The sequence below is a fragment of the Catharus ustulatus genome, chromosome 9 (assembly GCF_009819885.2).
Source record: "Catharus ustulatus isolate bCatUst1 chromosome 9, bCatUst1.pri.v2, whole genome shotgun sequence".
Lineage (NCBI taxonomy): Eukaryota > Metazoa > Chordata > Aves > Passeriformes > Turdidae > Catharus > Catharus ustulatus.
The window spans coordinates 15,335,228-15,360,017 of NC_046229.1; the positions used below are offsets into that span (position 1 = coordinate 15,335,228).

A 24,790-nucleotide genomic window follows, 5' to 3' on the forward strand; every position below is an offset into this window, starting at 1 on the left:
CGTTCACAGAACAGCTGTTTATTGAAAGGTCATCCGGGAACGCGTGCCCGGGTTGTTTCCAAGATCTCCAGGAGAAGAAGCAGAGCGGTCTCCCGGCGGGACGGAGCTCATCCCCGCTGGCCGAGCCAGCGCAGCCGAGCCGGAGCGGGGCCTGCGGGTTCAGGCCGGGCACTGCCGCTGGCAGGAACACGCTGTGTGAGCCGAGACAGAGCTCACGGCGTCCTCGGATTTCTGGTCCAGCCTAGGCTGCCCGTCCAGGCTGAGAGCGGAGTCTAAAGGAGAAAGAGAGCGGGGCTGGTTATACACATCGGGGTACTCGTGTGTTAGTGCGGGGCACTCGCGGTTTTTCACAGAACCGCAGAGACGCAGACTGTGTGCACAGGGCCGCCAGACTCACCGGCTGGAACGCAGTGGAAGCCCACGGACACGGGAACAGTCTGGGTTGCTGAGCAGCCTTTCACACAGCGAAGGACTGGCTCCACAGAGAAGCATTTTGCTGCTGTCTTCTCAAATGAAATTGGCTTCTCACTTTTCACAAGTTTGCGCTGCAACTTACAAGCTACAAAACATGAACCCTCTTAAAGCATGCACAGAGTTTAGGTGAATAACTTTCTGGACTTAATTTGTAGAATTAGCAAACACCGGTGGATGAACAGTGTGACACAAGCTAGATAAACTAATCTGGTTTAAGTGAATCCATTTTTTGTCAAAGGTTCAGGCTGTGAGAAAATGAGGCACATGGAGCACAGTTGCAAGGACAGAGGCTTGTCAGTGGGATCTAGGTGGGACACTGATGTCCAAATCCAAAAAGATAAATGTGAAAACCTGGTCAGCTGACACTCCACTTTAACTAAGGCAGCACTTCACTTTGGGGCAGCAGTGGCTCCTAGACATATAAATATCCCGTTCTGCACTGTGAGCAGCATCACCCTGCCTTGCCATGGCTGAATAGCTTAGTCCATAAGTCTATGATCCAGGCTTTCCTGGACCAGTCACCCCAGCAAACTTGATCTAGGAATACATTACAGAAAGGCCAACACATGGCCAGAGGGTTGTGTTCCACACAAAATGTGTAGGGCACCCTAATGTAACCAACGCATTCATGTTGACTTGGATGGCAAGAACAATCAGTTATTCCCAGGCTGCAGTTTGCAGATTGTGTTAATCTTTAGCCCAAGGAAATTAAAACAAGTTTTTCCCACCTCAAATACCCTTTAGTTTGATAGTCAGGGCTAGATATGATTTTTAAAAAATTAAATCTAAATTAAAAGCCTGGAAATAACAGAATGAAAATAAAGAATGAAACTATTAAAGATGACATAAAATTACTTTTGTCAACAGTCAAACTACCTCCTTTTCCTACTAAGTTATCAACTTAGGGAGCTTCAAGTTGAACACACAAACTCCAGGTAACTACACAATGCATAAATTGATTTAAAAAAACCCGAAACAAACCCTAAAAAAACCCTAGAACTTGCTGGGAACTACCTAACTCAGGAAAAACAGATTTGTTTTTCTTCTTTAGTCTGTGGCCACTAATCACAAAAATAACAAAAAACAAGATTACTGTACTGCAATTAATATAAACCATCTTTTCATATGATTAATTAATTACTTGAAGACAATGATATTGGAATGATATGTGTTGGAATCTTAATACCTCCAGCACAGGGGTCTTCTGAGATGATCCAAGAGTGACCAAAACTCGCAGCATCTTTAGCTAAATATCCACTGGGCGTTTGATATTCTCTTTCTGTCTCAGCATCATATTTTCCACAAATGCCACATGTTTTTCCAGCCATCCAGAAAGCAACTTGAACCTTTGTGGAAATACAGAAAAGTTGCATGTAAATGCTTTTCTTTAAACTAAAGCCACTGAGAGTAACTTAACCATTACCTCAAGTCTATGCCCATCATAATATAGTTTATCTATGCCATAGTCGGGGGCTTTTAGTGTCAGTCCTTTCTTTTCACTGCTGATCAGCATGCTTGCAGCTGCAACAAAAAAGTAAAATGAGATCTTTTCTGAAATGAAGTTGCTGTTTTAGAGTCCACCCTGAACCATTTGTTAAGTTCCTGGGGACATAATGCATGCTTTAAAGAATCTCAAAAGAGATGGTGGGAAGTAAAAAGACTACTGCTCCTTGCCCTGGGAAAAGCTGAAGCCACCAGGCATGGGTGTGACAGGCATCATCTAAATGCTTGTTCTGTGGGTCTCTGGAATCAGCAAAATGTACCACAACCCTGCATTTTTTTGCTCTGTGCAAAGGTGCACAGGATCAGCATCTCTTTCTTTGCTCATCTTTCTTGCCACCCACTAGAAAAGCTTGCATGGAGGTATGATAAAATCTCCTCAAATTAGGATGATTGTTATCTTGTGATGTGTTTCCAGGATCACATCCTCTCCTTCTCAAAAGATCAGGAAAGATTAAACAAAATCTAAAGATGAGTCTCTTACCAGAATTAGATGTGTATGAAAGATCTCTTGGGGCTTGGACGCCATTAATCTTCAACTGGACGAGTCCATTGGAAACATACATGTCAACCTCACTTTGAATAAAGGAAATGAATGTTAGCAAATGCTTCTGCTTTGACCTACTCAGCTTATAATTTCCTGTTCTGGCAGAACCGTCACTGCAGGATGCTCATATCATTTTGGCATGAATCACCTCCTGCCCTCAAGGAGGAAGACTAAGGGGGCCCAGGACAGTGTGTCAGCAGAGTGCTCTCAGTGCATCTTGCTCTGGCTGCACTGGTCTCTGAGTGCCTGCTCGTGGCCACAACTCAGGCAGGAAGACATCAGGCTACAGGAGCCTTGCTGCAGAACAACCTAATTGCTATTATCTTCACATAAATTAAAGGTGCTTTACATTTCAAAGGAAGATTGGGTTCCCTAGGGCAGTTCTCTTACAGCCTGAACAGTCTGTGTATTGTAGTATTTTCTTCAGAAGAGTGCTTGCTCTAATGAAGAAACATGAAGCTCAAGCACATCAAAAGCACATCCATACAATTGTATGAAGCAATCAGGAATGATTCAGTGATGAGGAATGTCTTTATCACAAAAGATACAGTCTATTAAACAAGCATCCTTGTGTTCTTCCACAAAACAGGTACAGGGAATTCCCTTTGTCACTCTAACATTATGGCACAGTTAGGCACACATTTGTCAGAAATAAATAATTACTTGTAATGAAACCTAATAGATCAAAGTCTGTTTATGTGCTTTGAAGAACACTCACTACAATGATTTTAGTATGCATAATCCCATACAATTTAGGGGTGATTGCTCAAGGCTGAAACAAAGTGTGTCTTAAATTAATTTCAAATAGATTAGAACATTATGTACCAAGAGAGTCCCTCTAACGTGGGATAAGTAATGCCCTTTCTAGCTATGTCCACTTCTCAAGAACCCTGCTGTAATGAGTGTGGGTTCTAATTTGTTCTAAGTATTAGCTTAGTGTAGAAGGCCAAACTAATGATTACAACAGCTCCTTCTGGATTTATAGTTTATGTGTCTGCCTAATCACTAAGTACTGAAATGAGATGATTAAATTCTAACAAATTTATGAAGAATTTGGGGCAGTAAAGACTTGAGGTTACTGTGAATTTACCTCAAATATATTTCAGAAGCACTTTTAAAAGACGAAGTCCCAAACCCCAGTGACACTCCTAGCTATCTTTCCATTGACATCAGTACTTTCTGCATGAGTCTAATGCTAGTGCCAGTCTGTCCTACCCATCTGATCTTCATTTATAGCATCTTCAGCTTGGCATCTGGTTTTTGTAAGTTTTCAATTACTTACTGGCTGGCGAGTCTGACATTTATTGCTGTAAGATCAGCAGACTCTTCAAGTCTTTTCACCATCACCAGGAATTTAAGCTCTGGACTACAGTCCTGCACCAAGACATGGTAGCAATTTGCAGGCATTGAATAGTTAAATTCAACACCATTGAAGGTTGTGATTTTATTTTGGAAAACTGTACAATGACCTGGAAAAAAAACCAGTAAAAAGTAAACATTTTATAGTTTATATAAGACAGCTTTTTATTTTTGTTTTGTAATTAAAAGAAAAAAAGAAATCTCCTGGTTCTGTGTATTCCAATGTAGAAGTGAATTAATTCAGTCAGATGAAATTTTAGATTTGTAATAATTCAAAAGTAAAACTTTGCCAGTCCCCAGACAGCACCCCCATGATTCAGTCATTGTGTGAGATGAATTCTGCTCACAGCTGGTGCTGGTGCAACTCTTGGGTTGTGGCATTTTGGCTTTTCTAACTTTGTTTTAGTCAAAATAATGTCACAAAGGTTGATAACAATTCACATATCATTAACACTAGAGAAAATTCACAGAAATGCTGATACCTTCATTGAGTCACAACCAGGATTGGAAATAGTTAGAAGTTGTGAAGGAAAAAATGCCACACTACACTTTTCTCTTTTTTACTGTAATGGAATTTTGTTGGAAATCCTACCAGCTCTGATTAGAAATTATTTTGCAACAATTGTAATTAATAAAGATTAGTTTTGTTGCTTACCAAAGAAATACCACAGAATCATAGAATGGTTTGGGTTAGACGGAACCTTAAAGATCATCTAATTCCAATCCCCCTGCTGTGGACAGGGACACCTTATAAATATGCATGGTATGATATTATCCCACAGATTCCAAGCAAAAAGTGACTCCTTATTGCAGGATTACTTAAAGCTTTTAATTTTAAAACTTACCCTAAGTAAGTATAATGTGATTAATTCTTAATACAGCATTAATCAAACAATAATCCCTTCAAACTCAAAGTGCAGGATTTGAAATTAATGAGTATACTTTTGGAGCTGTTTCAGCTTCAACATAACAGTGCTAATCAAGCAGAGCACCCCAAATTAGAGGTCACTTAGATGTTCCTCTTCACAAATTTTGTACTGTATTTTCTTCACAAGCAATTTTGCAGTGAAGCTGAAATGGATGCATTTGGGAAGGTATGTATTTGGAAGCACTATTTGGCATGGAACTGAATGTTTAATCTTCATTGTATGGCTTCATTTCTTTACATCCTGCAGCCTCACAGGTTTTCATAGAGATGCTTTGTTTCTATCTGATGTCCAACTGATTTTTAAGCGAATAAATAAGTAAAAACAAATTTTATCAAAAGTGTAAATCATGTTTACAAAATTTACATTGTAAATCAATGTCTGTGCAGATAGTTACTTGCTGACCTTTGAGACTTTCAAGGACTGAAAGTGTTACTTGGGAAAAGACCTTCCAGTCAGAGGATGGTAATGTTGCACTCATTGTAGCCGGATGTGAAGGGACTGGCAGGGGGAGACTGATGGCCGTGTCATAAATTGTGAGCTGAAATTCAGGAAGCAAACATGAATGGAAACACAAAGTACAGTGTAGAGATAAGGTAGCATTTTCCTCTAATGTTCCAAGAGAACTGTGCCGACTGAAATTTAAATTAGCTTCTGGATTTCGGTCAGAGTGAAAAAGAAATCAAGTCCTCTGTCTGCAGCATGAAATAGTTCTACAGTGTGACACATCTGCAACCTATGGAACAGCAGTGCTATAAATGAATTTGGATAGCCACCAATTTGCAGCTTTATGGGTATCTGTCTATCACATTTTTTCTCAGGCTGAACAGTTTGCTTACCTGAGATGCACATCCTCTTTCTGCCTATACATCAAGTGCTGCTGTTTGGCCATCTCAACAGCCTGGTTTTACTGTCTTTTTCAGAACACAGCAAAAACTATTACCTTTCTAAAGATTTTAGGAGAATTTGGCCTCAGAGCAGGAAAAAAGTTAAGTTCTGTGGCTTTGCTCCAGGATGGTCAATTGGATGTCTTCATCTCCTCTAATAACAGCAGATAACAGCTGTGGGTAATTCAATCTAATGTAAAAAGTTATTCTCTTCAGCAGACTTTTCAATAATTTATTTTTCAACGTGCTATCAATCATGATGATTGTTTTCTAACCTGTTTCTTATTTCATATGCTTGCATGCTGCATGAGAAAGACATGTTGTAAGATATTTACATAGTAAAACCAACTGCATGAATATAGTGTCTTGTGAAGGCAGCTTCTTTATAGTTTTGATTTTTTTTCTTTTTTCTTTAATAGGCAGGTTTAAAAAGCCCTTAATCATCCATTTCCAAGGTACTGACTGCTTCAGGATAAAAGATGGAGGAAATTGTTACCTCTGGCATCTTAAAGACAACATCACAGGTTCTTGGGGATGTCAAAGCCATAACCAAGGTTGCCTGGTGAGAGGGACCACGCTGTTGCCTTTGGGAAAACCCAAGCACATAGGCAGCTCCTGGAAGAAATGAGTAAATCCTGGAAAAAAAAAAAAAGAAGTAAGCAATTAAAATGAACTGTCTTTGAAAAAAAATGGTTATTATTTGTTCACACTAAAATACCCCCATAAAGCAATATGCATCCTGTGTTAGCATCAGGGCACGTTTTGCATCAGAGTTTGGTGATGCATGATGTCGTATATGGAAGGAGGGGCAGGCAAATATATTTTTAATTGGTGTAAAAGATCTCAAGAGGCTGGATGGGAAAGTGATATGAGAAGAAAAGAGTGGCAAATTTGTTTCAAACACATCCAGACTTAAAAATAGGCATCAATTACATAAGCCCCCAACTAACATGCTAAAAATGTTAAATTCATATTTCACATTAATATGTCCTGCAGGAGTAACTTTAGGCAAGGATCCTTTGCCCACTGAGACTGTCAACAAGCTGATAGAGGGATGTCTACAAATGAGTTTCCAAACAAGCTTGGAGCTCAAATGGAGAAATACAGAAAATATTACTTTGTAAAAAGGCATAGCCTCAGAGCAGGAAAAAAGTTAAGTTCTGTGGCTTTGCTCCAGGATGGTCAATTGAATGATTTCATCTCCTCTAATAAGAGCAGATAACAGCTGTGGGTAATTCAATCTAATGTAAAAAGTTATTCTCTTCAGCATACTTCTAATCAAATCACCTGTATGCCTTTAATGTGAAAACTTGTGTTGCATGTGTATTTAGTTAACTGAGTTGCTGTACATGTCTGTATTTTAGTAGTGCTATGCCAAAAAAAAATAGGCTTCAATGTGGTCTATATGTTATTGCAGCCAAACATGAAGGGATACAGTGAATGAATGCAACAGATATTTCATGACAAAGGAGACACATGTGAATTGAAGCCAGAGTGCAGAGTTTTCTTACATGAAATGTCATAAAACATTTGTTATTTAAGCCTTATAGGAAATATTTGTATCACCTGCTTTAGAAACCAGAGGCAAGTGCCTGCATTAGGAAATTAAGTAAGAGACTAACTTCTTCAGAGAACCAAGTTCAGGCTTCTGCTCCAAGCCTCCATGAATCAGGAAGGATGACAAGACCAATCTCCTAATTCAGGCACTTTAAATTACAGGTCTGCAATAGATTAAGTGAATCCCATAATCCCAAATGGTTTTCTTGCAAACAAAAATGCAATATGCTTTGAGGGAATGACTATAGAAAAAGCAAATATATGTAATCTGATTTTATAACATCCTATTGATTAAGGGGAAATTTTCCAGCTTGGAAATTGCAGAACTGAACCTGTAGTTGTTTGGAGCATTGCCATATATTTTTCAAAAACTAGAGCGAAATCTCACCAACTTGCAGTTGTTCGGATTATTGAAGGCACTTTTAGCCACTCCAGCTTCATCTGCATAGCTGGATAAACAGCAAATTTCCCTGTTGCAATCTGAGTAGCAATCTGGTAGTCCTGGCAATCTTTTCCCCATTTAAGCGAGCCCTAGTAGAGAGAAATAAATAAACGTTTGCATAAAACACGTGAGATCATTATGGTTCATTTGTATTTGAGCTGATTGATATTTTAAACTTACTGATACTTTTCGGTAATTTATTACTGAAGCATCAGCACAGAGTTTCCATCTGCTGGGCCCTGTGATGCTTGAACCAAACATCTGTATTCTCCACCTCTTGGGTTGTGTATCAGTGTACAGGACAAGCTGCAAGCCCGTTTGCTGCTTGTTTCTGTGGATGGCACGAAGAACTGCAGCCAGTATTGGTGGCTTGCTGTCTCCCAAGAATTTAGGCTTCAGTGAGTAGAGAGGAAATAGAGACCAAAGATGTAAATGAGGTATTAGAATTACGATAGTAAAACCACTGGCATGACCTATGCAAGTAAGACTGTGTTGGAAATTTTTTTTGCAAAATAATTTCCTCGCAACTAAAAGAAGTATGATACTGGATTAAGAACCAATATGACCCAGCTCAGCACTGCTCTCTTACCAAACTGCAGTTAAAACTGCCTTTTTGATAAACTAGCTTGATCATCTGTTTAAAACCACGATAGTTTGTATTACAGGGGGGTCTGCTCAGGGCAGTCCAAAGTGTGGTACTTGCATGAGGAGCAGCACATGGCCCAACACTGGACCCTTGTGCCCAGCAGCATCACCTGCCTGCCTGAGTGTCCTACCTGAGCTGTGGACAGTCCCCACCTGGCCAGGGGACAGCTGCAGGCAGAATTTGCTGTGGGCCAGCTGTGCTACCAGGTCTGAGTGACAGAGACACACAAAAGGATTGGGTGAGACAGAACTGGAGAGGGCTTAGCGGGAAATGGGGAAAGAGCAAGGCTGTGGCTGAGAAAGAGTTCAGGGAAGTTGTAACGTGGTGAAAGGATGGACAAGAGAGGTGAATTTAAGCTGCATGGCAATGGTGGGGGAGAAGGTCAATCTGGTTGCCCTCTTCCCACAAGCTACTTGCACTAACAACTGGGAGCTGCTGCTGCGGAAGGGATGCCTCAGCAAAGTAAGGGTTGTTATTTCATAGGCATGTAGGTCATTGCCTAAAATGTGTGAAATTTTTCTTTGTTGAAATGTGCTCCAGATTCCCTCAGTCCTAATAGAAGGATCAGGAACCATTAACTATGTGCCATGCAGACACTCCTGAATAAGCACCTGGACTTCTCTCAGAGTTGGAACCTTGCTGCAAACTCAAGGTTTTTTGAAGGCCTGTTGCAGTTCTGCTAACATGAGCAGAAGGAATCTGTAGCGAGGACCCAGTGAACAAATGAGTGGCAGAGTCAACTTCTAAAGATTTTCGGAAAGATATACAATGAAAATATCCCTGAAACCAGTTTCTGATCCAGCAGGTCAGCACTTCTAAAGTGCTGATTTTTATAGTGATTTTTTTACTGAGCCAGACAAATTTCAATATGTACAGCAGTACATTCCAGTTTCATTTAGAAATGTAGCCTGTTTTAAATTAATATTAAATTACATTCAATGACTATCAATGTGCTCACCTTCATAAAATAAGAAACAATTAAATTACTTTCTATATACCTAATATGCTAAATCACTGAATTTTCCTATTCTGTTTTAAATACACAGCAACTGGAAATTAAAAGCAAATGTTTGGATTTCTTGCAGATTAAGACACTCACCTGAGATATCGCTCTAGAGACATTTTCATCAACAGCTGAGGAAGAGGAAGAGCTGATGCTGATGTTCAGGATTTCCGCTCCTGTGTCCTGCAAAAACAAAGAATCACCTTGAAACAGGTGCCTGGAAGTTGTTGCAGGATTAATTAATTTTATTTTTACTCTTAGAGAATGAAGATCTAATTGCAGCAAAGACAGCAAGAGTAGTTGTACACCTTGCTCCCAGTATACACAGAAAATGTACCTGGTCATCTGCTGGCTTAAACAAAAGCTGGTAAACAGGTGGGTTTGCCTGTGAAGATAGATAGTATGTAAGAAGACCCAAGAGAAAATAAAGAACTAACTTTTCCTAAATGTGTAAAAAATTTCAGTTCTGAGTATGAAAAATAAAAAGGCCAACAAAATTAAATTTTTAAAAACATTTTACGGTGAAAATTTCTGAAATGTCAAAATTCTGATGTGAAATGCTTTCAGAGAACCATGGTTCCTCTTTGTTTGGTCCGTGCTCTATGAGCACAATTTCTGATGTACAAAAACAATCACTGTAAGAAATATAAAAATGTCCAGCCAGAGTGAATTACCTGTTGGTTGGAGTATTCACTGTCCCCACTGCAGTGCCTGTCCCCAGAGTGGTCTTCTTGGCTGCTGCTGCTGCTGCATGCTTTGCTGCTAGCAGAGCTCCCACTGCTGCTCCTGCTGCTGCTCTTGCTGCCATGCTTCTTTCCATCAGCAGAGGAAGCAGCAGAGGAAGCAGCAGAGGACGAGGATGAGCTGGAGAGGAGGGATGTGCTGGGCTCTGCCCAGAGGCCGGTGCCGGCAGTCTCGTACTCTCGGTTAATCCGTTTTGTGCGGCGCCGTGTTTTGTTTGAAGCCTCCAAAAACAGTTGAAATCATTATGAATGTATAGCTTGTTCTGTAATGTTTCCCTGGCTGTCAGACAAGAGGCTCACCACAGGCTTCCAAGGAAATAGAACTTCCTGTCCCCACACACTGCAGAATCTGTACCAGAACTCGCTCAGGCCCATTCCTCCCAGCCCAGTTCCTTGCTTTCCATGCCAGTTTTCCACAACAGAAATCCTTGGCTTCATTATAGGAAACATTTCCCTCTCTGATGCTCAAAGTCTCTTACCGTGAACACATTGTCAATGCCGAGAATCTTTTTCAGTTTAGCTCGAATATCCTCGTATGGAGATGTCTCTCCCTCTTCCTTTGACCCTGAGCTTGATACCTCAATTATTTTTGAAGCTGCTTTGGATCCTGCTTGAACCTCCAGCTGTATTATGTCAATATCAGCATCTGTATGAACTAAAGGCAAAAGCATTCCAAGGTTGTGCTGCTTGAGCTTTATTTACAGTGATTGACAGAAAAACATATTATTGTGACTGTACCTGGCTTTATAATTATTTTGGCTTCAAATTCTCCAAATAATTTGTGCAGATAGGTATTTCTTAGGAAAGCAGAATTTTGTGATTTAAGGCTGAGACAAGTAGAACATCCCAAACTTTCAAATTTTTTACAGAACCTGCGTGTGTAAAATCTTCTTCCTGCACTGTTGTGATGTATCTCCTCTGAATCTTGCTGGTATCCTTTGGATATCATATTAAGTATGCTGCTTTGCTGCATTAAACAAAAATATGGCAGATAAAGTCATTTTCCATTTAAAAAAATTTAATTGTCCCAGCTCTTAAAATAATTCTTCCAGTTAATGTAGAGAATGATGACAGTCATGCTTAAAGAAGGAAGCAGTGCTTAGACTTAGAGATCCAGGCACTGAAAGCAGTGGGGTTTCCTGCAAAATGCTCTGTGGAAGAGGAAAGCTCCCCTGCCCACCCTTTCTCAGGTAGTGCTTCACAAACACACTTTCCAATGAGAATCTGCAGGGCTCTTTGGAGGGGCATTTCAGTCATTTCAGGCTTCTCTCCCTCCTGCTGCAAGCCAGTGTAGCCTTCCCACACTAGCCTGAGAAGCTGCAGAGTACATGGAAGGATCTGCTTCTACAATCCACTCAGAGTTATCTCAGGATTTGGGAAGAAAAATATATACTGGGCCCAAAACCCATATTTTTTGCATTATTCTGATTGAGAAAAAAATGAGATATTGTACAAAGGATGTGAATTTCAGGCCCCCACCCATGACTGTAAAGAAATCAGAAGACATGCTGTCAAAGCAGCCCTGCCTGCATGCAGTGAAGAAAGTGTGCGACTGTGAAGGATCATGTCATGAACCCATTGTGTTTGTGATCTGGTTAGCCAGCTCCCGTGTCAGGGGTGCCCAGCCGTTCTGAAGAGCTCTCTGATCTCTGCAAGAGGCTTCCTTACCTTCCAGCTACCAGGTTTTGAAGATCCTTCTGTTGACTGCAATAGCTGGCCAGAGATACTTGGTATTTCTGCTCTGGGGACAATCCGGGATTTCTTTTCAAAATCTACTTCTTCCATGTTCCTTGAAATAGCATAAACTTCACTCCTGTGGAGGTGTCAAATGGCACACAAGTAACACCTTCTGATTTCACTCTACCCATCTTTGCTGGTGCAAAAAAGGCAGTACTAAGCTTTATGCAGCTGCCAAGGTATGGCAGACCTTAACAAGCAGTTTTATACTTGTGATTTTATAACTGGGAACTCACAATCAGTAACACACAGCAAGCAACATGAAAAAAAGCTCTTCTGTACCTCACAGCTGCGATCTCAACCTCTTGATGGCAGGGAAGGGTTTCAATCTTCAAATTTTTCTCTTTCATATTTATCCTGGCATCAAATTTCATTGTAGTGTTGGCACTGAACTCTGCATGAAATTCAAAACCACTCTGCAAGTACTGAGTATTAATCCCCATCATTGCAATCATATGAAAATATGCTCTGAAAGAATGGAAATAAAACCAGGCATAATTATATATTAATATGCAAAAATTTAACTTTGAAATGCAAAACTACATTTTCATGCTGTTCATTTTACTCTAAGACCCATTACTGATGGATGAAGAGATTTATCATAATAGGATAAGAAAAAAGCTGAAATGCCACTGGAAAAGGTGATTTGTCTGAAAAACAAAGCTAATGTGGACCTTCTGACTGCATTGTCACTGGTACACTGCTAGAGCACAAGCTACCTCCAGAATCTTGTAGCTTCAGATTCTGCCTATTTTTAGAATATTATCACTACAACTATAATTATTATTATTATCATCATCATCATTGTTACCATTATCATTATTAGTACTGTTGCTTTTGCAGATCCAGAAGCACTTCCCTTTCCCTCCTGAAATCCTTCTGGCTTATGCCAGGTGATGATGAAATTCTATGCTGAAATTGTAAAAAACTTGATACCTAAGATAACGTATTTTCACATCTTAGTATCTTTAATCATTGAACAGCTACAATTGTAAGCATTTTTAGCAATGGCAGAACAGCACGGTATCCTGTGGGATACCATGCACATTGCTAGATTTGCAGGGTTGTAAAGCATCAGGGGATTGTGTTGCTTTCTCACCACTTTGCTGCTCTAGACTAGCACATCTGTCCAAAATCTGGGACAAGTAAGATCCCTGTATAGCTACATGCCACCATATATCTATGTCAAATATAACTGTAACTATAACTATAAATGCTTGTGTGCGAAAATACATGTAATTTTTACTTTGGCCTGATGTCAGCATGAATATCCATCTTGGTTTCCCACAACTGTGATGGTCTAAAATTGTCAGCTACCGGTGGTGATACCTTTACATCCACTGAAAAAGACAGGCAGAAATTATATGAACAATGAAACAATAAATTCTGGGGATACAATACTTTCAGTAAGCATAGTAGTTAATGCAAGGGCAGTGTTTTTAGATTTTGAAATACTTTACATGGTTATTTAAAGGTTCCTAATCCAGACCAGAGTCACACAAATATGTCTCAGGTGAAATATCCTAATTACTTCTCAAACCTTTTGGAGGCAGCTGGTCACTAATGTTTTGACATTACTGGGGTATTTTTCAAGATTGTAGAAGGATTTCGTTTAAGCAAAGGGGTTGGACCCACAACTATTGTGGGGGAGCTGCTGAGTTTGGCATCTCCAGCTCACCGTCAGCCGCAGCCTGGGCCACCGCGGCCGCGCACAGCCCGAGCTCCAGCGGCAGGCCAGCGATGGTGGGGACGATGTGCCGCATCTCAGCCACCATCACTGGCACGGTCCATCGGCCTGAAATGCCTCTCTGGACCTCTTCCAACACTTTTTTCACCACTGGCTGCCAGTCTGATGATCCAGTTAGACTCTGGAAACAGAGAAATAGATTAGGGAAGTAGGTAAGAGGAGACACAGAAGACAAATTATTCAGTATTGCAGAGAAAACATCAACAGCCTTGTCAGTACCATCATTATCTGTTGAATGGCATCTTTGTCGATGTCAACAAAGGCAATCTCTTGACCCAACACTTTGAAGTAAGCAGATATCAGGGGGTCTTCAGGTGGCAGTTCTTTCCATCCCAGAAGCTGTGGTGTTAAGGACAGAATGGGAGAAAGGGAAGAAACAGAAAATGTCACTTAAAATGGAGCAATGTATTAACAAATACATCTGAAGGATAGCACCCTATCTGAGGGATGAGAACTGTGGTTCCTTAGCCAAAAACCCAATAAATATATTACAGATCTGAACCAATGTGGCCTTTCTTATATTGCATAGCTGATTTCAGGGAGAGTTTCCCATGTAAGGATGAGGTAAGGGCTTGGTAATTTCTGCTGCTGTAAGTAGTAGGTGACACCCAAGGACTCATGAAGGAAAAACCTTGTTCAATTATAATTTTAAAAGAGAAGAGCAACTACTTAGTGTGTTCTAACATACACTTTAAAACATTTTGGCTCGCAGCAACGTCCTCCTCTTTTGTACTACACATTAAGAGCTGACACATGTTGAGTGAAAAAGTGGCATCTGTTGAGAGAGTAAGTACAATGTGAGTACAGCTTTCTGTGACTGAACAGGATGACGGACTCCTTTCTTCCAGAAACATCAAAGGCATGGCTCAGTGGGTGGGTGATGCAACCCTGGTGCTATTGGGAGCTGTCTGTTGCAGACAGGTCAGAAGGGAGCCCAGACGTACCGATTTACCCAGCTCCTTCAGGGTCTTGTACGTGTCATACTCAGCAAAGGGAATGTTCTGCTTCCTTATCAGCTTGCTTAGGCTTTGTGACCGGAAAGCCACCTGTAGGAAAGAGGCAGGCATCACAGCCCAAGTACTAGAGAGCTCAGGAAAACTCTTGTGCTTGACATTAACGCACCGAGGCCACATGAAATACTTGTTTCACGAAGCCGTTGCGTTATAAGGACATGTCTACCTGGCGGATGGCTGCAGGCTATGGCTGCAGATGCTGAGGACGTGCTGAGCCAGCCAGCCTTAAATTAGTCAGCAGGGATAATTTTAGGGTAGTGCAGAACTCAGCCCAGGCTGCAAAGCTTGCCCAAGAAGCTGTGTAAATTCCTGCATGCTGTTACATGGAGCTTTGTGCTGCCCTGGCTGTACTGCTGGCTGAAATTTAATTTCCCTGTACTTATGCAAAACATCCTGGATCCCACGTAACTTTAGGTGGGCAGATGGATGTTCTGCTGCCTAAGCTTCCCTCTGCTCCTAGACTCACATGCCTATACTGGATGTATTCATTGATGAATGTATGTGTCAAGAAGCCCAAATAAAAGAAGCCTAAGTACAATCATAATCATTATCTAAATTTTCCCTTTCACATCCACCCTCACAGCCAGAAATGGAATTAAACACTACATCACAGTCCAAAAGCTGGCTGCCTTAATGCAATACTTACCTCAATAATATCCGTTGCAGTGTTTGCATAATATCCTCTTACTTTTGTGATTATATCAGATGGAAACATGGTGCTGGGACTGTTCATTAGATAGACTCTCCAAATGGCACCAGCCTGATACTGAGCTGTCACAGGAAAAAAAAACAAAAAAACAGGCAGCAGAAATTAGGGTCCCCCAAGGAGTCTAGTGCACATTAGCCACCTCAGGTACATGCTGTAGTAGATCACAAGGGGCTCTGTCAAGATTCAATCCCATGGGTCTTAAAGTTTGCAACCTCAAGAGGAGGGCTTTATTCTAGGGCAGAGTCAACACAACCCTAGGGACTGAAGAAGGAGGCCTAAATCCATGTGCAAGCACCACTTTCCCCAGCAGATACCAACGATTTGTGGAAGAGTCGGAGGGAATTTTGCATGTTACGAGGTTCTTCTGCTTTTTCTGTTTCAGGAGTGCACTGAACTCATAGTTCATTATTGGATTTTGGTGAAAATCACAGAAGACAATAGGAGCATTTGGGTACCTAAGCTGAGGAAGTGCACAGGGTGGCTGGTACTCACAGGAATAGTCGCTGATCTGAATGACCTTGCTGTAGCGATAACTCAGCCTGTCAAGTCTGGAGCCCAGAAGTTTAATGGCAATGTTGCAAGCAGCAGATCTGAGTAATAGAATTAAAATCTTATGAAGAGAGTCGACTGTGACCAAATTCTTAGAAAAATGCAAGAAAAAACCCTCAATTTTCTACTAAAAATGTACTTCTTCCTCTACTTACAGTTTATAGAGCTGTGGGATCCTGCCTGCTGCCAAAGCCTTCATGTGTGAATATGCAAAACTGGCTACTTGCAGGCTGGGCTCTGTCAGCAGTGAGCTGGCCAGAGCCGATACTGTTGGAAGAGCAGGCTTGGTTTCGAAGAGAACAACACAAGCCACCATTCGGACATTTGGAGCAAGCGTGCTGTCCATAAAGACCCGCAGGGTGATCTCCCTTACCTACAGGAGGAAGATAGAACCTCTGAGCAGCCCATAACTTCCCAGTGAGCTGTGTTTCCAGAACAGAGCTCTGCAGTGGATGGAGAACAGAAGCCTAAACAAGAGATGTGGGCTTGGGACCTGTCCCTGAAAATGAAGATATTGCTGGGTGCACAGTGAACAGGGAGGGGAGAAACAGCCATTGGGGTGAATACTACAGTGACTAAAGCTAACTGTTTCCCAGGATGTCAGCAAGGATGGGATGATGTCAGGAGTTTGCAGTGGGGGCAAGAGGAAGACTAGTAACTGAGAAGCCTGTCCAGAGCTGCTAACATTACCTGATGGTTTTATTATTCCTGAATCACTAAGCAATCCCAATCCATACCCCTTAAGACATTTGTTTAAATAATAATTTCAGTTACTTTTGCAGGGTCTTTTCTTGCAATTTTCCTTAAGGCCAACACAGCATCAGCATGAATTCTGTTTGGTAATGAAGCTGCAGCTGAAGAAAATGTTGGCAAAAACTTCAGGATCCGTTTGATACTGGCTAGCTCTCCTGCATTGCCCATGGCTTTCAGGGCCAAGGACATGTCCTTGGTGTCACCTTTGCTGGTGGCTTCAGTAGCAAGATCGTGGAGTGGCTGAAAATGGAGCAGACACTGTTAATCTTACCAGGTAATGATGTTGTAATAATGCATGAAAATGTGCATTGCCATAGCAAGCAAAACAATTACTGCTGCAAATCCCTGCACTGAGATGTTCAGGCTTTTCTCCCAGGAAAAGTCTCACCATCATTATCAGGATGCTAAACATGGACCATACAAATAAACTTGGTTTTCTCCTCTCACGGTGTTGAAATTGATTTTGGATCGTGCCTGAGCTCAAGTGCAGGAGACAATCCCAGGTGGGTGCCTGCACCAAAGAATCTGTTGCAAGTTCAAAGGCAGTGCTGAGCTGATGCCAAGGTCAGTCATTCCCAGGGCCACCTCTGCCAGCCCTGCCAAATTGCACTTGCATATTTTTCGCTTCCTACAATAATTTCAGGTTTACTTGAACACTTTTGCTGTTCTGAGAAGCAAAATTCCCATTCTGATGACTTATCTTTATTTCACTTTTGTTTTTTGGAAGATTTAAACACATGTCAAACACCAGCAAGGCCTTCTCAGTGCTGTGGTCCTGCTGAGCAAGGAGCTGGAGCTGCACAGTCCAAGGACAATGTCCTGAATATTTCTGACAGTGAAATGCAATTGTGTAGCAGGGCTTCCTTGGAAGCCCTAATCTACGACATACCCAGAGCTTTGCTTATGTTCACACTTTACTGCCTTTTTAATACATCTTTTAAGTATACTCTACCTAATGTAAAAGTAGAATCATAGAATCATAATTATTTTGCTTTTATCCAAGTTTTGTCACAACTCAGTTTCAGGCTGGTGAAAGGATCCATTGTCCTCATGGGCTTCTAGTACTACATTTAAAGTTCTGAAGTGTTACAACCTGGTCTTTCAAAGGCATCAACTCAGTGTTTCATTCTGTCTTTGCATTGCTGAGTGAGGCATGCAAATAGTGAGTTACCTAATTACCAGCACTGAGAGAGCTAAATTAAAGGTACTTTAAAAATTTTTTTTCACCTTTTATGAATAAGAAATGAGAGTCACATACCTGAAGAAGTTCATTTGGACATAGTAAAGCATGAGCACAGTATTTATTCACCATGCTACCATATCCTAGGTAAACAATTATCCTATGCATCAGCACTTTCTGGATTTGGGGACAGGTCAGAAAACTCTGCAGAAGGAAGAAGTATCATTTTTTACTGTTTCTAGTAATTAGAGCTGTATTTACCAATAACTACATTTGAGAAATAGATAAAATTGATGTGTGCTGTTTCCAAATAATTTCAGAAATTAAATAAAACACTAGACATTCAGCTACAAGAAAATTAAGTAGATTTGCACAAGTTATGCTGTATACATTTAGATACTGATTATATATTATTTTCTTGAGTTTGTCTTTTTTCTCTTTAACTTCTGATTTGGCAAAAAGAATCAACAGCAGTTTTTTTATAGTTTGTGGGCTTTAGTGTAATTACATAATTACAAACTTTGGGCAACAAGTATTTGGGAACATTTTCTGAAGCATTTCCCATCTTTGTTAATACCTTGAATTTTACAAATTTATATGGAAATATGTCGTATCTTTCACTTACAGTCCTGTGAATTCACCTATAAAAAGGAGTGAGGGGAAAACAGAAGGAAGAATGATCTGTACTCACTGAGGCAATTTCCAAAGTCTTTTTGTTTGGTGTAACAAAATGGAAGGCGAGAGGGAGAATCGCTGCTGCCTCCCAGATGTTCAGCTTCTCGTCATGGATTTTTTGCTTCAGGAACCTGAACGTGTCGGTAGCTCCAGCAGCACAGATGGCACTCAGGAACCAGGGCCTGCCAGGAAAAGGAGAACTCATTATCCTCATTGCCCAGGGTGCCTCTGATCAGAAACCCCGGCTGAAGGCCACGGTTACCTGTAGGGCTGTTCATTGACAAACTGCAGCCACAAAGACTCGATTTGATCAAGGCTTGCTACACGAAAAAGCTGGACCACTTGTAGGAACTTGGCTGAAGCTTCTTTAGTGGCTCCTTTCTCGTTATTCTGAACCAATTGCCGCAGTGTCTCTGTTAACTGTGGGAAAAACAGGCAGTTGGAAGGAGCCATGTCCAAAGGAATTCTGTGATGACCTGTTAACCTTATAAATAATGAAAGCGTGTGAAAGCAAGCCTCTAATACCTGTAAATCTGGATTTTTAATCCTTAATAGAGGAATGGGCATCTGGAGTAGCTCTCCTGAGAAATGATAACGAAGACTCCCCTGTTTTTGCAGCGGAGATGTTGGTGGACTGACAGGAGGCCTTTTAGTGCCGATCAAAGACAGCTCTTGTCTTCAAGGGAAAGAAGGAAATGCATCAGTAGGCGGTAACCACACTCTGCATGGAGGACTTATGCAGCATTGGAGCAGACTGAGGGGTTCCCAGCGGGACTGCAAGAGGAGAGTGCACTTCTCTGTTCATCCCTTGCTCAGGATTACCTAGAAAAGTCATATGACTGCAAAAGCCTTTGTGAGAGTTTGCTGAAGTCTCTGAGAGGTGGACAGATGTTTTTTGTGGCCTAAACAGTAGGTCACAGGTCACCCAAAACATCCTGGGCATCCTGGGCTGGGCATCCCAAGGGCTGCACGGTGTTTTGGCCCTTGGCAGCCACAGGCCAGATGGTTCTTGTTTATCTCACAAATCAACAGTAAATATATAAACAGTTTTAGGCAGTCCTGCTGACTGTGATAATGTCAGGACATGCACAGTGCCTACCTTGCCTCCATGACGACTGCCCCGTTGGGTTCATTGAAAGGAGAGATCTGGTACACCTGGTCTGATATAGCGGACATCAGCGAAGCCCCGCTGTCATCATACTTTATCTTGTAAGTGAATGTCACTGTGCCCTTAATGTTCCTGGCTTTCTAGAAGCGCAAAGAGGCCCCCTCAGAAACAGGAATGGGCTGGTCAGAGAAGCCAAACCCCCCAGGAGCATCAGTGCTGTGTGGGTGCTGAGCAGGGGCTCACACCCCAGCAGGGCAGCGGTGGCTCCGTGCTGCTCGTACCAGGGGACAGGCGGGGCAGGGCCGGATGTGTGCCATTCCCAGGTTCCTCATTGCTTTATCCTGGCAGTCCGTCAGGTCCTTGCTCTTGGAAATGGTGGCACGGTTATTCTTGCTGTCATCCTGGATAACATATCTGGTTTGGCAGATGCCTTCAATCCCAGCCTGCAAGTATTGGTTAAACACAGTGAATGTCGCGCTTGAAACAGCAATAAAAAGGTTAAAGAAAACGGTCTGGGAAGTGTAACTTACTCTTGAATGGCAAAATGAGAATAAAAGTAAAATCAGAATGGAGAAAAACAAACCTCCTGTAGCTCATACACATTTTGTGACTTTTTGATGGTTATCTGCAGCATGTTCAGAATCCCTCTCACTAGGTTAGTGCACAGAATGGGACAGTCCTCAGGGGCAAAAATACTTCCAACCCTTCCTTCAGTGTATTCAAACTTAAAGGGCTGGCTGAGACATGCAGCAATGGTTTCTGAGAGCTTCGAAGATGGAGTGAAGGAGTCAATGGGCCAGAAGCCACTTTGTTCCTCCAGCTTTGGTGATCGAATCTGTGAACAAAAATAGGAAAACAATCCACCTGTTCACCATCAGTCTGAAATACTGCTATAATACAGAAACTGGGCACTTCTTGTCCACGGCAAGACAAAAGTCACTTGTCCAGCATTGCAGGAAACAAAGTCCTACTCAGACTCCTGTGCTTGGCCTAGGAAGCATCCTTGAAAATGGAAACTTGCATGAAAGATTTCTGCCAGAAAAAGGAGTAAAACACCAGCTACAATCAGTAGGATTGTAGGATCAGGATACTCACTCCTTTCCCACAGATGACAAGTGAGATCTCCCTTCAGTCTGCAAGGCAGCCAAGCCATTGTTGCCCAAGCTGCCTGCCTGAACACTCAGGGACTATTCTGGCTGCTGCTCCAGGTCCAGCACATCCCCAAGTACCAAAGCCATGGCATGATGGGGGAGCAGAGGTGACCGCAGGAGCTCTCACACGTTTGGAAGTGGCTGACATCCTCTGAGCTCCTCTGGCTGTAAAGCTTGTGCACAAGTCCTTGACTGCTACCTAGTGGGAAGTGTGTGCCTGCAGGCACAGACCTGTAGTCCCATTCTTACACACACCTCCCACCCTCGTGCATAAATGTACATGTTCCTGTGTAGAGGGAAAAGGTGTGGGCTCAGTGCTCTGTTTTATTTTAGGCGTTTTAAATCAATGCTGCAAGGGTGGCTTGCCTCATGTCACATTTTCTCAAATTAAATCCTACTCAAGACTGTTGTCTGCAACTGCTGATATTGTAGCAGCTCCAGCTGGGTCACATAGAGCCTGCAATTGCGGCATGTAAAGCTTCACAATAGATATTCCTTCACACTGTTTTACTAATATATGTGCAGGATTAGAGTGAGAAAACTCCTAGGGTGAGTGCTAAGGGCAACTCTTACAGTTTTTTCCCCACGTGCTGTCTTCTCAATCCCTAGTCTGTGGTCTTTCATGCCATGCCAGTATTTTAAGCTGTTTGGTTTAATCTTTTTGATGAGTAACAGTGCTTCCAAATCTGATATCATTAGGATAAACACAGGCATTATCATTAGAATTCTTCACATTTGAATTAATGCCTATGTGAAGAATGTCTAAAGGGGGACGGTTGGGTCTTTCCCATGTGAGATCTGAATTCCAGTGCTGAGCTTTTTTAAGCTATGGACCAGGTTAAAAAACACAGATATTTCATTCTAGAATGCTCATGTTCATACTCAGGCTTAGGGTTACCATAGTAAAACTGTGTTAAGGACATTTCTTTAAAGCAGCTGCCAGACATATTTTGGTGTGGAGGTGATCCCAAGGTAGCTTTAGTCAAGGGGGCTCAGATACAGATGGCAGCAGAGCTGGAGCAGCTCCAGCTCCTTCCTGCAGAGGAGCAGGCTGTCAGTAAGGTTGAGGTGCTCTCTGTAGGTCCTGGCCAGTAACCCAAAACATTCTGGATGCAGTGCAGAGCCTGGAGCAGTGCCCTTGGCCCTCCCCATCCTGCCTTGGGTGTACAGAGCTCAGTGCCCACGTCCACACCTCTGCTCTCACTGGGGAATCATCACTGGAGAGTCATCCCAGCCATGGATAGGGCCCACAGCTCTTGCCTGAGCTCTATGTCTTTTTGTCACTTGTTCTGCCAGCCTGAAGGGATGAATGAAGCATCTTTCAGTGCAGGGTATTGTGGGTGGGTGGGTTCCTATGGCCAGGGTGATTTACCTGCACAAGGTGGTCACTGTGAGACACACGGCTGATCTCCACCTTGCTGGCCAGCCTCAGCCCTGCCATGGCCAGGCTTCTCTCAGGGAGCCCATGCCCAATGATACTCTCATAGCTGTACAGGTAGGTCTTGCCCATATGAAAAACAGGCTCTGTTAGGGAAAAAATATAACAGAAACACCTCCTTGGCTATGACTGTTGTGATGTTATTTGAACCAGCCCAACAAAGAAAGGTGAAGCTGCCACTGCCCAAAAACAGGTACAAGCAGTGGGCAAGGCAAGGCTGTAAGGGAAGGCAGCAAGGGAGCTGCTGGCTGGGAGGGGAGCCACTTACCAAGGTCCTGCTTCTGGCCCTCTGTGAGGAAGGAAAAAGAAGCGTTCATGAAAAAAACCCACTTTTCTGTAGATCCTTTCATGTATTATTCATTAAGCCGGTGTGCTAATGGTTGGCAAACCACCAGTAATGGGGCTCACCCCACACCCCCAGGACACCAAGCCCATGCCAGCTCTGCTGCTGCTTGCTTGGCTTTTCTCCTGCTGCTGAGCTTAGCAAAGAAATCTAACAGTTTACAGCTGAAGCTATAAAAGGGCTTCAGCAAATGAAGCTGTAAATATCCCTGAAAAGCCCCAAGGAGATGCAATTTGCTCAGGATCACAGTGGCTGTCACAGCTCAGCAGTGATGGTAAAGCTTCAACTTACCCACGAGGGCGAACACCAGGGCCAGGATGAGTCCCTTCATGCTAAAAGTGACTGAAGTCCACAAGGAGAAATCTGTGGCTTTTATAGAAGAATTATTAACAGGCACAGTGAATTTTGTTGAGTTATCAACTTCTTATCAACCACCCAACAAACCCTTTGAGGGAGAGGGGGTTGGGGTCAGGACAACAGATTTTTTGCTGAACCAAAACCATCACAAGTTCTGTTGTTCTCACTTTCCTAACTGAATGCCTTAAAAATACCTTTACAGACAACTACTTAAAAATATTAAAGCATAGTTAAAGCCAAAATTTATTATTATGTAAGTAAAACTACTAATTATCCTCACTTTCTGAAAGCACCCGGTGCTATTGCGGTCCGTGCTGACTTTGTCCAGGTTATCCTGACCTGACCATAAGACACACAGCTTATCTAAGTGATAGTGCCCCAGCAGGATTGTGCAAAACCCTGGGCAGCCCTGCTGTGACACCGTGCCCTCCCCTGCCCTGCTGTGAGCAGGACAGGCTGTCAGCACAGCGCTGCTCTCTGGGACAGGGACTTCACCCAGCAGCACAAACCTCCCGTCACCATCACGAGGGCCATGGCTAAATGCTGCTGACGTCCATGCTTCCCTCACCTGCCTTCTCTTCCAGCCCCTTTCACTGGTGTGTTTGGCCACAGAGGAGTGTTGGTGGGGTGTGCCTGGCAAGGGTGAAGGGGTGAGGCTGACAGGTGTTACAGATCAAACCTCTTAACAAAGCTGGACAACAGGTGCAGGTCACCCAAATTCTTCACATCGCCCAACAAGCGGTGGCATCTTCACCCCATGGTGGAGCCTCCTTCTCCCATCAGCAGGCATTTTCCCTGTCCCTTTCTAGGCAGCCCCACAGATCTCTCAGGCTACTCTTGACTCCAAGGTTTGGCTTTGTGCCTGACTTCCACCTGTTCCCTCTGGTCAGGTCATGGAGCTGCTCCATTAGGAATCAGCACAAGGAGGGCTAAGGCAGCCCTAGGACCAGGGGGCTCACATTGGCACTGTGTGGCCACTGTTTGCCTACCAACCTTCTCCTCTGTGGGTGGAGAACCAAAGCTGCTGCTGCCCAGTTCACTGTGGGAAGGGACTGGATTCATTATCTCATCAACAGACCAGTGGCTCCTTTCCAAGATAGCTTAGTTTTTGTAATGCTGTTTAGCTGATGGGTTTTCATAATTAGGATATAATTTATAATGTCTGACAAACAGTGGATTTTGTTCCTAGATCAAAGATTGCATCTGTAGGCCAAAAAAAAAAATTGAAGCATGACAAATCTTTCACCATGTTTTTACTGGCTCTATATTCAGGTCCTCAATTTTTTTAACCCCTTCCCTTGTAAAACTGGTAGCACATGATAGAAAGCCAAGCTACTCACTAGAGAGTTCTGTCACGTCTTTCGAGATTCGGGAAATGTACTTAAAGGATTTGTACTGGCCACCGGTACTCCAGGCTCAAAAGCTATTATGGCATAATGATATGCAGCTGCACAGGTTTGGGTTTTTTTTTTTTTTAAATCTTGCATGCAGCAAGGACTTGAGGTCAGTGGCAGTACAAGCAGAGAGCTGCTGTGATGGCAATATTAAATGCGACAATGTGTGTATTCTCAAAATTATAACACTGTATCACTGAAACATCACGCTACAACTCCTCAAAATAAAGGTCAAACAACATTTCTCAAAATAAGGGTCCTCACTGGGAGCTGTACCCAGCTGCAAGGGCAGGGTGTCCCCAAAACCACCAGCACTGCAGCCTGGGGCTGCAGAATCTTCTCCCCACCCTACCCCATCCCTCCCTTTGGGCAACAGATGATGCATTCCTGGTCATCCCAGCCATGCTGCTGCACAGGGACATCTGTTCTGCTTCAAGGGTCACCTAAACCTGCTGGCAAGAGCCTTGTGTCTAGCAATTTTTTTATAAAACTGAAACCTCTCCTTTCCTAGGGCACTCCTATACACTCCATATACTCACAAACCTTTTACAC

The 24,790-nt window shown here is 42.6% G+C and overlaps 1 protein-coding gene across 1 annotated transcript; it reads right to left on the minus strand.

Moving 5' to 3' along the window:
• Positions 1–2: 2 nt before the first annotated feature.
• LOC117000395 (vitellogenin-2-like) lies at positions 3–22,821 on the minus strand. The gene is made up of 35 exons (XM_033067982.2): positions 22,779–22,821; positions 22,413–22,433; positions 22,079–22,230; positions 20,139–20,390; positions 19,837–19,998; positions 19,547–19,695; positions 18,973–19,123; positions 18,710–18,867; positions 18,464–18,629; positions 17,851–17,976; positions 16,614–16,832; positions 15,995–16,212; positions 15,783–15,880; positions 15,228–15,352; positions 14,513–14,614; positions 13,788–13,907; positions 13,500–13,689; positions 13,068–13,161; positions 12,104–12,289; positions 11,753–11,897; positions 10,823–11,051; positions 10,564–10,739; positions 10,016–10,306; positions 9,679–9,726; positions 9,438–9,524; positions 7,873–8,085; positions 7,639–7,781; positions 6,190–6,328; positions 5,212–5,347; positions 3,804–3,990; positions 2,459–2,550; positions 1,898–1,995; positions 1,661–1,820; positions 398–559; positions 3–272 (listed from the first exon to the last, which is right to left on the minus strand). The coding sequence occupies exons 1-35, from the start codon at positions 22,816–22,818 to the stop codon at positions 160–162; spliced, it is 5,148 nt and encodes a 1,715-aa protein (XP_032923873.1). The 5' UTR covers positions 22,819–22,821; the 3' UTR covers positions 3–159.
• Positions 22,822–24,790: the final 1,969 nt, after the last annotated feature.